A 14,266-nucleotide genomic window follows, 5' to 3' on the forward strand; every position below is an offset into this window, starting at 1 on the left:
CACTCTGCAGGCTGCTCCTGGGATCTCTGACTGAACTTCCCATGTATGGTGACTGGAAAAGAGGGAAGCAAGTTCAAATGCAGATCCCTCCAGTCCCAGCATAAGAGGCACAGAAGATGCCGGGCTCTGGGTTGAACCTTCACACCTACTCTCTCATTTCAGCCTCACATTGACCCTTTGCAGTAGGTACCATTAGTACCACTAAGTAATGTTTCCAAGGTCCTACATTAGCCATGGAGAAGGTGTACATTTGACTTCTGCTTGGTGTGTTTCCATAGTGCACAGTCCTTGTTAGTAGATAAGTATGTACTTAAAGGATGAATAAATGAATGGACACAGTATTGAAGGCGATAGCAGCCCTTCAAGGGTACTTATCCTTAGTTTAACTGAACATAAACTGAGACGATAAATGGTGGCTTCTGCTTCTTCTCCTTCTGGTCTTGGGTCATGCACAGTAGGTACAGTCCACCTTCAATGAAGGTCCTGCCCCACACCGCCTACCCTACATCTCTTCCTAATTGTAAGTTTCTGCTTAGCATCATTTCTTTAGGGAAACATCTCTTCATCTTCCAGATTGATTGAGAACCTCCTGTCATGTGCCTTCTTCCATTTCCTCTTCACAGTATTCATCATAACTACATCCCTTATTTTTTGGAATTCTTTGTTTATTATCCATCTTTCTCCCCATTATACAGTTTGCCTTAAGAGAGAAAGGCCCTCAAGACTTTTGTTTTTGTCTCTCTTTCACTGCTCTAGCCAGTCCTGAGTGTGTGTTAAACAGACGTCTATTGAGTACACAAATTACTTCCCTACATTTTATTTTTGGCACTGAGGATTGAACCCAGGGGAACTTAACCATTGAGTCCCACATACCCAGCCCATATATCATATGTGTGTGTGTGTGTGTGTGTGTGTGTGTGTGAGAGAGAGAGAGAGAGAGAGAGAGAGAGAGACAGACAGACAGACAGACAGACTCTCACTGGACCTGCAGAGGTATATTGAGCAATTATAGTATCTTGCCCTTAGTGGTTCTTTCTTTGTCCCACCAATGAAGCAGTAAAAGCAGAAATTTTATTATCTAGCTGTGAAGCAGTGTCACTACTTGACAGGTGTAGTGAAAAGAACACAGGAATAGGAATAAGTTCTTGTCCTGTGTTGCTGGTTATTAACTTTACGTCCCCTTATGTCCTTCTGGGGCTCAAACCCTCTCCTAGGAAATGAATTGGTTGTACTAAGCACCTTCCAAGGTCCCTTCTGAGCATATCATTCTGTGATTCTATGAGTCTAGGGTCTTACCGTGACCTAAAACCTACATAAGGAAAGATTCTGCCCCAATGACCCCCGACTCTTGGGACGTGTCCTCTGGATACTTGCCTTGTGCTTTCTTGGCACTTTGATTTTGACTCATCCATCCTGCTCCTCATTAATTTTCTGCCTACCTCCAATTATTCTTCATACCATCTCTCTGTTTTATGCATCTCTTATAAAGTTTTATGGCTTTCAAAGTGTAGAGAAAGCCACACCTTGGCCTTTTCTTCATACCCTCCTTCTTGGTTCTCTCTATTCCTGACCCCTTTTCTCTCCCTGGAGCCCTCTTCAAGTTACCCTTTTGCTCTTCCTGCTGAAATCCTAACATGCTGGACTGCAGGCCAGACGAGCAACGATTTTATTTTGATCCTATATTCATAAAGGAGCAAAAAATAGCATGTATTTTTCCAGAGCCCAGCCCTTCCGTACACCCCTGGAGGCATCTCTTTATCCAGATTTACACTGCTCTTTCTGATTAAATCTTCCAATAACCATTTGATGTCCTGCCACTCTTCAACTGCCCTGCATTTCTCATCTCCAGACCTGCACTTCTGTTTGAAATCTCCACCAGGAGAGGGGGGCCTTTCGCCTTTGTAGAAAAGGAGAAGTAGGACTGGCATTTCTTAAGCTAGTGCTCTTCTTTTGGTCTCTTGTGTGGTGGAATAGTCACAGCTCTTTAGCTTACTCTGACTTGCTGTAGGTAACACAGACTAAAACAAAACAAAACAAAACAAAAAAACCCAAACCCAGCTGACTTCCCTTTCATGGGGAATTCTTTCCTGTTCCACCCCTGCTTCAGTGAATAGATGCTGGAGCTGCCAAAAGTCTCCATCCACTCCTGTCTTCTCCCCCGCCTGCCAGCACTCCAATGATCTCCTCTGCCCTCCTCTGCTTTGCAGCCCCAAGATTATTAAAAGGACTATGATTGTTTTCTTTCACTCAGGCAATGGTGTGTGTGTGTGTGTGTGTGTGTGTGTGTGTGTGCATGCACGCACCTGGTGATGCCTCTGTGAGTGTGTGTGTCTGTGAGTTTGAAAGGCATTGTCCTATAGATATTTTTATAACCTGAAGCAATTACAGCTGTCAGTACAGAGACAAGCTGTGACAAGTTGATTTATGTGTACAGTATATGTGTATGCAAGAAGGAAGGGAGGAAGGAGAGGGAGAAGGGAGGAAGAAGGTGGAGGTGGCGCTCATTAGGCATCTGCTTTCCAGGAGGCAGAGATGAATTTGTTTCTATAAAGAACACAAATAATGAAATTGCTCCGACTGTCATCCCTTTTTCATTAACTCGGATATGCTGGGAAAAATAAAATAAATCCAGCAGTTTTTATGAAGCAAGAGATGGGATATAAGATAAGCCACTAAGTGTTGGTTATATTTAGGGATTAGAGGATGGGAAGGCAATTGACATATGATTTTGATCTTCATCTTTTCAAACCACTCCAATAAGAGGTTTGAATAAAATCAATCCATTCTTGTTAATCTCTGACCTTTTGCCACTTCCTTAACTTCCATTTGTGAATCAAGTTTGGATCTCAGGGCCCAAGAAGCAGGTATGAGGTTGTGAGGGGATTTTCTTTGTCTGCCCTGAGAGTTACCTGAGCTCTGCTGGTTTTTCTGCTGGCAATTGCTGGGATGCTGCAGCTCAGCATCCTTTCTCATGGCCAGAGACAAAGATGGTTTGAGTGTCTTAGATCAACTGTATTCAGATGGCTGTAAACTGCTCATCTTAAAGGGCCTATAAGAATTATTTTTCTGGCTTGCCATAATAACGAAGTAGCGGCAAGGAAAATGTATTAATAAAGTATCTTCCATCTTAAATGGATTTCTAAGTATTTTCCTGTAGAGTTAATCATGTATGTAGGCCCCTTGGGAGGAACTGTTGTTGTCATTATCCACATTCCTAGATGCAAAAACTAATGCTCATTTGTACCTACCTGGGAATTAGATGCAAGAGACTGAATAAGAATTTATCATAGAAGGAATAATCCCTGCTATTCTCAGCCCTATAGGGAAATGACTCCAGATCCCAGAATGAGTCCCTCTCTCTTCTCCATGACTCGTATTTGTTTCCACTTGATGTGGTATATAAGAAGAGATACTGGAATGGGGGAGCAGGAAAGATGGTTGAAACGAAAAAGGTCACCCCTTTGGCTTTTGGGAAAGAATCCCAAATTTTTTCAGGCTGAAAATCAGCAAATATAATCTCACACCTTATGTCTGCTCTCACATAAGAGCTCAATGTGGTGAAATCATTCAATTTCCTATTTCCACAATGTCCCATTGGAAAATGGAGATAAATATAGGCTCTCGCAAGAATGGACTGGTGCTAAAATAGGTTAATTCTCTTCCCATTCTTTCAAAACTATAAACGAAATCCTTTTGCTCCCCATAGATGTATTTTTTCTTCTTTATAGTAAAGTCATTCATTGCTGCCATAAATTGACAACTGGTATTTTTAGTTGCTATATATCAAATGGTTCCAAGTGGCCAAAGGTAGCAGATGGATTTCCCTAAGAATTTACTATCAGTAAAAGTTACCAGAGGGGATGAAGGGAAATTGGTCTAATGACGAATTAATGCATAGTATTTTGAGACCTTCAGAGAATGTGTTTTAATAAGTTACTCAACTATGAAAAGTTGTTGACTATCCAATCAAAAATTTGAAAAGAAAGACAAACTTCCTTAGTCTGTGTTACCCTGATGTTTGGGCCACATCTCAAAAACCTACCTCTGTTCTGACCCCCTCTAGTAAGAATGGGATATGATGAGTGAACTGTACTTGTGTCATTCTTAACATGTTATCTACCTGAAAATGATTGGTATTAGTCAAAATTCAAAAGTTGCAAGGGTCCTATTAAGACACAAGTGTCTGATAATTACAATAATTGAGGTATAATGATCCAGTCACTTTGGTGTTGAATGTGTTTGAGGAAGAACATTTTTCTGTTATTTTGTATTTTTTTTTAAAACATCATGGTTAAATCGGATGAAAAGTCTGAAGGATAGGGGAGGCAGAGAGAATTTAGGTCTGCACTGGGATCTCAGATATTGGAATTTTTTAGAACACAGCCTATTACCCATGAGCTGGTTGGCCTTCTCTGTTCACTTGCACAAGGATGAGGCCCAGTAGGGGGCCTATACCACATTCCATCAGAGCTGAAATGACAGGAGAAACAATAACCTAGGCACAGAGGGACCAGCAGCAGGCAGAGTGGATGAGTAACAGGAACTGAGGCATATCCAATCTTTCCCTGGGTTTCAAGAATAATTTAAAAACCACACCTCTTAAAGATGAAATCAGCTGTGCAAGAGTGTGAAGCCCAGGGAACCCGGGAGTCTGCAGTAGAAATAAAGCAAGAGCTTACACTCATCCATCTCAGGGAGCACTTCTGCAGGGCTGGCATCTTTTATTGTCCACAAAACAAGAATAAAGAAAGCCATTGTCAGAACTTGACCAACATTTTGAAGCAACTTTGCCTGTTTTCACACACTGAGGTTTCTGTGATTTTCCCATTTTATATATGGGAGATCTCTGAGAATGGTGGAATGGTAGTATTGAGTCCTTGGGGGTTTTAGTAGCTTTTGGGCAAGGGGTGGTTGTATGGGTGGGTGCTCTATTATTGAATTTTAAAAAAATGAAATTATTTTAAAACATCCAACACTCTGAATTTACTCTAAATGCTAATGGATTTAATCTGATTATTTTAAAGGTGCATGTATGCTTGCTGCAGGGTCTTCCTTTTACAGTTTGTGACCCTTATTAAGACGTCTCAGGTTTATTAAGACAGCATGGTAACTTTGTCTTTCTTCTTAATTTGGGATGTGTTGGCTCTTCAAAGCGGAAAATGGTTAAACTCCTGGCCTGGGCTGGTGCACCGCCCCGGCTTGGCGCGGCGGGGGTTAAGGTGGGCGCCAGCGCCCCGCGCCCCGCACCCGCCGGGATGAGCGCGCAGTCCGCGCCGCCCGCCTGCTAGCTCCGAGTCGGCACCGGGAGAAAGTAGCGGTCAGGGATGGAGCTGCTGCCATGACAACCCCGGCGGTCGGGGCCCGCGCGCGTCGGGGCTGCTCCCGGGAGGAAGGCGGCGCGGAGGCCGGGGGCGGCCGCTGAGCGTGGCGTCCGCGCGGCTCCGGTGCCGGCTGCGCCTCGCCTTCCTCAGCGAGCCAGCGAGCCAGAGAGCGAGCAAGGGGCCACCGCACTCCATTTCTGCCCCACTGCTCCTGCCTCGGCCACCACCGAGGCCACTGCCCCGCCAAGACCGCCCTGATCGCGGCGGTTGCACCGCGTATTTGGCTTCCGAGGAAGTTGACCGAGGCGGCTGCGGCAGGATCCCTGGTTCTGGATTGCACGAAGCCTGCTTAGCGGTCACCTCGCACAACCCTAGTCGCCTCCTGCGTGCTCTACTTTCCATCTGCTATTGTTACAGATTGTTTCTGGTGACCAGCCTTTCTCGGAAACTTACAAAGAAAGTGTTGGATTTCCCCTTGTTCGAACTGAGGAATTGCAGTCCACATCTGGGTAGCTGGATGAAACCCACCCCCATTCCCTTTCTGGTACCAAAGTGCTTACTTCCTCTCCAAAGTGCCATGTCTGAACTGTTAATGGGAAGAAGCGGTTCCTGAAACGTGCACCTTGCACCTGCCTCGCGCTTCCCCTTTCTCTGCCACCTTCCCTGGCCCAAGCGGCGCGGAGAAAGCCCACTTCGGATGTCTTTCGTGGAAACTGGTTCTCCGAGGCTGGCAAGCTGAGGCTGGATTTGAGAGAGGAATATTAGACTTGGAGGAGTCTGCGCGCTTTTCTCCTCCCCGCGCCTCCCGGTTGCGGCTAGTTCACCGCTCAGTCCCTGTGCCTGCTCCCCCACCCCACCCACTTCCTGTGCTCGCCCAGGGGGCGTGTGCCGTGCAGCTGCCGGAGTTCTGGGAAGTTGTGGCTGTCGAGGATGGGGGTCTGTGGGTACCTGTTCCTGCCCTGGAAGTGCCTCGTGGTCGTGTCTCTCAGGCTGCTGTTCCTTGTACCCACAGGAGTGCCCGTGCGCAGCGGAGATGCCACCTTCCCCAAAGCTATGGACAACGTGACGGTCCGGCAGGGGGAGAGCGCCACCCTCAGGTAGGGAACTGCCATTCTCCGAATTGAGGATGATTTGTATGGGTTTAGGGTGAGGGGCAGGGGTGCAGGTGTGTGCATTGTAGCATGCCAAGGCTGGCAGAGAGGTTGCTGGTTCCCTGGGTTGCACAATTCATAAACGAATTGGGTACTCTGCCTGGGGATGTGATAGTCATAGGGAAATGCTCAGATTCTGGTGGTGAGCTGTTTGCCCCTAAATTGACCTCTTTGGCTTAGCGATTTGGTAAGGGTGAGGAGTAGCTGGGCCAGGTAGTCTCTGAGACTGAGGGCAGTGATCCTGGCTCCCTCTGGACTGAGCCTGGTGGTCCTAGCGACTGGGGACCCGCTGAGGCTCAATGTGAATAGTCTTCTCTGAAGTTAATGAGACCCATAGGAGGGGTCTATCCCATATAAATGTCCTCACTCCTCCATGCCATAGGGAGCTGCCTACTAGAGCTCCTGGATTCTGGCAGTGCATGTGTTTTGTTCTGGGCCTGACTGTGACAGGGTGTCTCCATGCCATGAACTGGTGGGCAGAGAGGCATTCTCCAATCTGAATGTGGTTTTCTGAGGCCGAAGTCATGGAGTCCGATTTGTCTTTGGAAAATGTCATTTACACTGATGGACTGTGTTCTGTTCATACTGTCCACCAAAGCAGTGTGTGCAAAACTCATCTGTGGAACAGAAACTAGGTTTCAGTGTTGAGATGGGTCTCGATTGGCTTTGGGGGTTAAGGCTTAGAGGAACTGGGGAGGAGGAAATGAATAATCTTGGCTATGCTTTGTGTAAAATAGGAGGATTCTATCTCCCTGATTACCTTTCCTACAGAAACACCAACTCCATTTCCAGTGTTGACAAATCATACCACTCACATGAGGGCAACACCGTAATGATTGCAATGAAATATTTTACTCCCTGGAATTTTTAAAGAGTAATCATGAGGTAAAAGTTAGAAAGCTTCATAGGAATGACTTCCCTGACTCTCTTTGACTTAATATGTCCTCTTTAATAAAGTTTTCCAAGCCAAGGAATTGAATTAGACACAAGGAAACCTGACAGTATTTTCATTCTTTGCACATGAAGATTCTTAGAAAAATAACCTTGATACTGGTACCCACTATTTTATCCACTGAGGACTGTTCTTCTAAAACCAGATTGTTTGCTTAAGATGATACCCATAGGAAAGGAAATGTTGAGGAGGAGTCACCAGCAATACTGTGTTGAATTATTTGGACATTGCCAAAGGAAATGTGTGATTTAAAGAACCACACAGAGCTATAGGCATCCCCAGATCCTTTGTCTTTTGGGAGCTAGACCCCATGGGGTCCACTAAACTCCTAGTTACTCATTCATTCAAAAAGCCCACCTCTTCCACTGAGCTCTTGAGGAACTACTTTGGATGAAGATAAAACATCCAGCTGTCCCCTCTCCAAAAATGACTGTATATCTTTTTATAAAGGGGTTTCATGGGAATTACAAATATGCAGTAATTTTAGACTACATACATAGAAAAATAAAAATGAACCTCTGAAGTAATACAGTCAAGGAAATGTAATGTTCTCTGGATGACTCCTTCGTCCCTAATCCTGGGCTGTGAGGAGAAGTCCTCCAGGGACAAAATAGAGGCATCTTCATATGGGAACCATTTTAAATACAAATGGTATTTTTCCCCTCAAGGAGAAGGTGGAAGGTAGTCAGCTAAATAGAGATTTGAAGAAAAATAAACAGCCTTGACTATGACTCTTATAGGAGGATTTGATAAAAGTAGCCACAACCTGGTTTCTAGAAGGTAGCCCACAAAGCTCATGAGAATCAGGACTTAGGAAAGAGGCAAAGAGTGGCTGCATTCAGCAGAACATGGGACAGGCCTGGGTGGGGAGCAGCTTCTCTTTCAAATCACATTATCAGGTACTAGATGACTTCTCTTTCTTTGTCTTTGATTTCATGCATCTTTCCCAATTGTCAGGGTGGTGGTGGGTGTCCCCATCCCTGTTTCTTTCAGGCATTAAATGTTTGTATTTATACATATGCTCTCCACACAGGGGTCTTGTTTGAGTATAGATGAATAAATGAAGATAAGGTGGAGCTTTCTCTCTAGATCCTAGAATTGACCCCAACCTGACCATGCATTAAAATACCCTATTAGAAAATCCCCTGCCATTGTGCCAGCTCCAGATACTGAATGTGTCCTGATTGGCAGAAGAAAGACCCTCTTAGTGGATGGAGTCTTCCAGGGCAGGGATTAGATGAGCTAGGGTCTAACTGACATCAACTATTGTCCATGTCCCTGATTTAGGATCAGAATTGGGCACCTGGTGTAATGGGCAACTGGTGTGTAGGAAACTCATGCCTCTTGGGATTATCCTCTTTCTTTTTAGACTCTAATGCATTAGAAGAAGAAAGGTTGCTTTAGTTGCTCTAAATTTTCTAATTCTATGTTCAGAGAGGCAAGTACGAATTTCAGAATATATTTTGTTTGGTGATAATTGCTAAATTTTTACATAACCTGATTTTGTGTTACAATAACCTAGTTGTTCAGGATTATGGATTAGTCTATTTATTTTTAATGCGTGTGTAGAAGAGTTTTTTTTTTTTTTTTTTTTAATGTACACACTTATTTTCCCTTCCTTCCTCTATCTCTCCCTTCCCCTTTCTTTCTTCCTTCCCTTCCTTTCCTCCTTCTTTCCTTCTCTCTCTCTCTCTCTCTCTCTCTCTCTCTCTCTCTCTCTCTCTCTCTCTCTCTTTCTCTCTCTTTCTTTCTCTTTTGCCTAATAATGACCAAGTGACCTAATCATGTCTACTGTGCCCTGGAAGGCCTTCCTAATCTACCTTGCTATGGGATTGTAGTTTCTCTCATAACCAGCAGAGGACTTTTTGCTCTAATGCATTTTATTCTGCTTTGTTCTCACTAGGATCCTTTTTTTGAGGATTTTTTACAGTCTCCAAAGAATAAATGCTTCAGAAGCAGATTCTAATTTGAGGAAACTTTTTTCTAATGTTTTACTTTGTCCAATTAGCTCTAATGATTTTGTGAAGGTATTGGGAAACCTTTCACCTAACATGCCATTGACAGTCTGAAAAGAATTGCAAACAATTTGCAATCTCCCACACTTTCAGCCCTCCTGCTGATATTCTGTATGCATATTTTTAAGGAAAGTGAGATTACATAAAACAGAATCTACAATAATAATACTATTTGTCAAGGTTTATTGAGCACTCACTGTATGTTAGAGAATATTAAATGTATTGTATAATATCTAACCTGTCACTCACCCTCATAACTTTACTATTTACCTCTAATAATAATCTTATAACATAGTTCTTATGATGATTATTATCCCCATTTTACAGATGAATAAACTGAGGCATGAAGAGTCAGCATTACTTGATTAAGGTGGCATAGCTAGGAAGGTTTAAACTAGATTAGGAGGCACCAAAAATAATGTTAATAAAATGTATACTACTGTTTATTATTGATCAGTTAGAATAGTAAGAAAATTTTAGGTACATAGTACATTTAATTGTCACAACTCTGTAAAACAGAGTTAATTATTGCCCATTTTACAGATGAGGAAGTTGAAGCTCAGGAAGGAGAATTTACCTAAAATCACATAGGAATTTACCTAAAATCACAAGGAGCAGGCAACAAGACTGGAGTGTTACCTTGAGACTTCACTACCCAGCTCTGTGTACCAAGCTCCCCTCCAACAACTGAGGTCCCCTGAATACTGTATTCCCCTCATCCCTTGGTGGTACTTGGTGTCTGCCCACACATTTCAGCTTAGACTTTGAATGTTGTTTAACTCTCTCTCTTGCTGTGGACTGAGAGTAGGTCTCAGAAAGGAAAGATTACACCTTATAAGGCCTTGAGCATTGGGTTTTGGCAAATCTTTACTGAATAGATAGATGAAAACAAAAGTATCCCTCTGCTTATATTCAATTTGACTCCATTCCAGCATTTCTCTATCATTTTGTTTTACAGTGGAACTGTGGTCAACCAAGAAAGACTTACTGAGTGATTCTTTCAGGAACCACTGAATAGGAGTATGGAAAAGGATGAGGGCTTTCACTCTCACATGGATTTGCCCTCAAGGGACTTGGGGCCAATTCTAAAAGGCAGGCTGTGTACAAGAAGGTAGCCAAGTGGTTGAGTCCAAATGTGTCATTTAAACCTGGCCTTTTATGGAGTCTGCACTTGGCCTCAGCAGAGTGCCCTCCATCAGAACAGAGGCTTTCTATGGGTAGGACTGTGCCCTGGGGTATGGAAAAGCAAAGGCATTAGCTGCTGAGAGTCTGAGATGGTTAACTGTGTGGGTGTCATTCAGAGATCTTCACTAAGCATGAACAAATCACTCAGTAATTTCACTGCTTGTGTTTCATATTTCAGAGATTCCCCAAATAAAACATCAACTAGGAAAGTGAATTGTTGCCTGGGTGTGCATCAAAGAGGGAACTCACCTTCTGTCGTGTGTCTAGAATTTGAGACTGAATGATGCTGTTTTTCTGGGATAAGTTAAAAATAAAATGTTGGAGAAATGTACATGATGAAAGTTGAGTTTTGATATGGCAACTCCATGGAATAATACAGAATAATGTGGTTTTGATTCTTGAGTGGACCCCAAAAGTCTCCTTGTAGATTTTGGAAGCTGTGACATTTTGTGCATGTCATGGAAAACACTTAACATTTCATTTTATAAACATATGGAGTCTCTATTAGTCTCTGTAGGTACTTTTAGGCTTCTTGAAGGCAGAGTGTGCCTTCTTTGGATTTGCATCCCAATGCTGAGTCGAGGACTTGGCCTATTGTGTTTGCTAATAAAGTCTGAGTGACAATCCTCCCGCCCTTCCTTTCCCTACACTCTGCTGTAAACTCTCTGGACATCTTTCTGTTTCATGAACGCAGAAAACTTATTCCAGTCAAAGAGGGCATAAGGACTTCATGTCTCCACTATTAGGAATACCCTACCCCAAATTGCCCATAGAAAACTGTTTCTTATTTTGGCCCAAGCTCACTGAGTCCCCCTCACTGAGGCCTTTCCTGACAATGAAATCAAAATAATCTAAAACCACTTCCATCAGGATCATCCTGGATTTTTCCTCAGAATGATCTTCTTCCTCTGAAGTTATCTCACTTATTTGTTTTGTTATCTACATGAATTCTGTCTTCCCTAATTGAACTGTAAATTCCTTGAGAATAGGTCCATTCTTTGGCTTATTTAGCACTGTATCACTAATGTCTGGTGTATAGAAAGTGCTCAGTAAATATTTGTTGCCTGAATGAATCAAGAAACAAATGCCCGAGATCACTGCTTCTTCCCTTGCCTGTCTGTTTTTCTTCCCATCAATTGTCCTGTGTTGTTCTTCCCTGGTCATGTGAGTGGATCACTCTTTTGTCCAGGTTGTTTCTGTTGTGTGAGGTGGTTGTGGTGGAGGTACTAGTGAGCAGATACCAAATACATATACTTTATTCAGCTGGTGTCTTTCTACCCAGCACACCGGTGGATTATATGGGTTATCCATTTGTTGTTAGCTGTGCAGTGACACATTCCTTCCTCCTTCCAGGTGACTTCCCTATGAAGTCCTTGTGCCCTTGAAGAAATACTGTTCCCTGTTGATGTACTCGACCCCCAGGTAGACCCCAGGGAAATTAGTTTTTCAAGGTAAGGAGGGGTACAGAAAAGCACCTCTCTGCCCATCTTTCTATTTTAGAGTCCCCCTTGCAGTGGTTGTGTTGTGATAGAACTATTGATCCATTGCTAATGGTTCACTCCTTTGGAATATCAATGCCACTCAGGAAGCATATGAATGTCAACTGCCCTGCTCCCTCTCAGGAACAACCACTGTGTACTCACCTCAGGGGCTTGCCAGGCATCCAGCTGGTGGACTGTGGCTCTGAGGAGCATAGACAGATGGGTCTGTGGAGAGAGGCTTCTGGAAGCACACTGATCCCATTGAGGAGCCAAAAACTAAAATGAGAAAGCTAAAAACTCAACCAACCATGGGGCAGAAGGAGTAGGAGTGTGCCAGTTGTCACTGGAGCCCACATCATAGGTGCTTTGCATAAATGTTTCTCCTTTTTCGTCCTTTAAGAGCACAGTGTTTTGGAGTTTAAAGCATTGCAGAGACCAGGGAGTTCACTCACCTGGGTTTATATATGATGAAGGTCTTTATAAGCCATCTTGCACAAGGAGACCTCCTGGAAGGGTGAAAGGACTGCATCCAGCATACAATCCTTCATCCAGCTGTGAGTCCTAACTCAGGATAGCTTGTGTCTAAGGGAAGGCTGGCATTTTCCTCTTAAGACCCAAAGCATCCTGTGGACTACCAGTGAGGCAATTAGCTGATATGTATCATTGTGTTCTCTCCTGACTACTGGTTTTGTCTGGCACCAAATCCTAGCTTCTCCTGCTCCAGCTCTGACTCAGTATGGGCCAATTGTGTTTCCTATATGTCAGGCACCATGCTGAGCACATTTCTAGCAATATTTGACGGCTTTTTGTTTCTGTGACAAATGCATGAGAAAATCAACTTAGAGGAAGTAATATTTGCTTTGGCTCATTGTTTTCAGTCCATGGTAGACATGTTGCCTTGTGGAAACATCATGGTAGAAGGGTATAGTGGAGAAAGGGTCTGCTTACCCTATGGCAGCCATGAAGGAGGGGGGGTGGAGAGAGAGAGAGAGAGAGAGAGAGAGAGAGAGAGAGAGAGAGAGAGAGAATGAACACAAGGACACACAAGGAAGGGGATGGGGAATAGGGATAAGATATAGTCCCCAAGGACAAGATACCAGTAACTACTTCTTCCAACTAGGCCTCTCCTTCAGTTTCCACTTCCTCCCAATAATGCCATCAGATTATGAGTCCATCTAGGGATTAATCCACTGTGGAGATTATAGCTTCCTAATCACTTCAATCACTTCCCCAAACTCCACCTTTTAATATTATTGCCTTGGGGACCAGGACTTCAACACTTGGGAGACACTTGCAATCCAAACCATAGAAAGCAGAATCTCATTAAATCCTCACAGATGCTCCATAAGGGGCATTCAATTATTATCTTGATTTTATAGATCAAAAATCAATGTGAAAAGTAGCCATTTTCCAGATCACACACTCAGAAGGTGGTGGGGCCTGGGACTTGGAATCACTTGTGTCTGGCTTTTTGGTCATCTCTCTTTACTAGAGTGCTTGTCTCATTATGTCTTCTTCATTGCCAAGTGTCTCTCCAGCTGGGGACTCAGTGAATTTGGTTGTTCCTCCTTGTCATGATGTACTATAAGCTCCTTTCTTGAAGTGTTTCAGGAATGGGGCCTTAAGAGTGTAGAGGTTTTTATGTTGTTCATGGCCTAGAGTAACAAAGCCCCAGCTGGCCTCCAGCCGTCCCTGTTAGAGAATCCCAGGACTGCTCTGCTTTGTTCAGAGGAAGATTTATTCTAGGTTCTTCCACCAGCTTTTTACTTTAGATGTTTGCAGTCATGGATTCTCCCATAGAGAGTTTACAATTTCTTGAACATTTCTACGTGTTTCTCTGGAATGAAATATTGAAGAAATCTAGCTGGAAGCTATTCTGTTATGATTCTACAAACCAATGCACCTGGATATCATGACACTGGGACAGGGTGGATGAGGCCTGGGTGCATATGTTCCTTTCCTTTCCTTCCTTTCTGTCTTTCTTTTTAAATTTTTGGTTCTAGTAATAGAACCATTCTTATCTTTCCTGGGTAATACCAAAAAATATATGATTCATGCCAAAACCATATTTGTTCTTTGGGGTTAAAAATCATCAGAGATAATTTTGCTTCCCATTGTATACTAGATAACTGATAATAATATCATCAACATCACATACATT

General features: G+C 43.4%; 1 protein-coding gene across 5 annotated transcripts in view; it reads left to right on the plus strand.

Moving 5' to 3' along the window:
- Positions 1-5,838: 5,838 nt before the first annotated feature.
- Ntm (neurotrimin) overlaps positions 5,839-14,266 on the plus strand; it is a 409,338-nt gene continuing 400,910 nt past the window's right edge. For 4 of the 5 annotated variants that reach the window (XM_027945467.2, XM_027945468.2, XM_034636470.2 and 1 more), the window contains exon 1: positions 6,252-6,418. In XM_027945467.2, the coding sequence (XP_027801268.2) occupies positions 6,252-6,418 (167 nt within the window). Of the gene's footprint in view, positions 5,861-6,251; positions 6,419-14,266 lie in introns of those variants that run through there. The other variant, XM_027945471.2, reaches the window with a different exon arrangement.

The sequence above is a fragment of the Marmota flaviventris genome, chromosome 9, assembly GCF_047511675.1.
Source record: "Marmota flaviventris isolate mMarFla1 chromosome 9, mMarFla1.hap1, whole genome shotgun sequence".
Classification (NCBI taxonomy): Eukaryota; Metazoa; Chordata; class Mammalia; order Rodentia; family Sciuridae; genus Marmota; species Marmota flaviventris.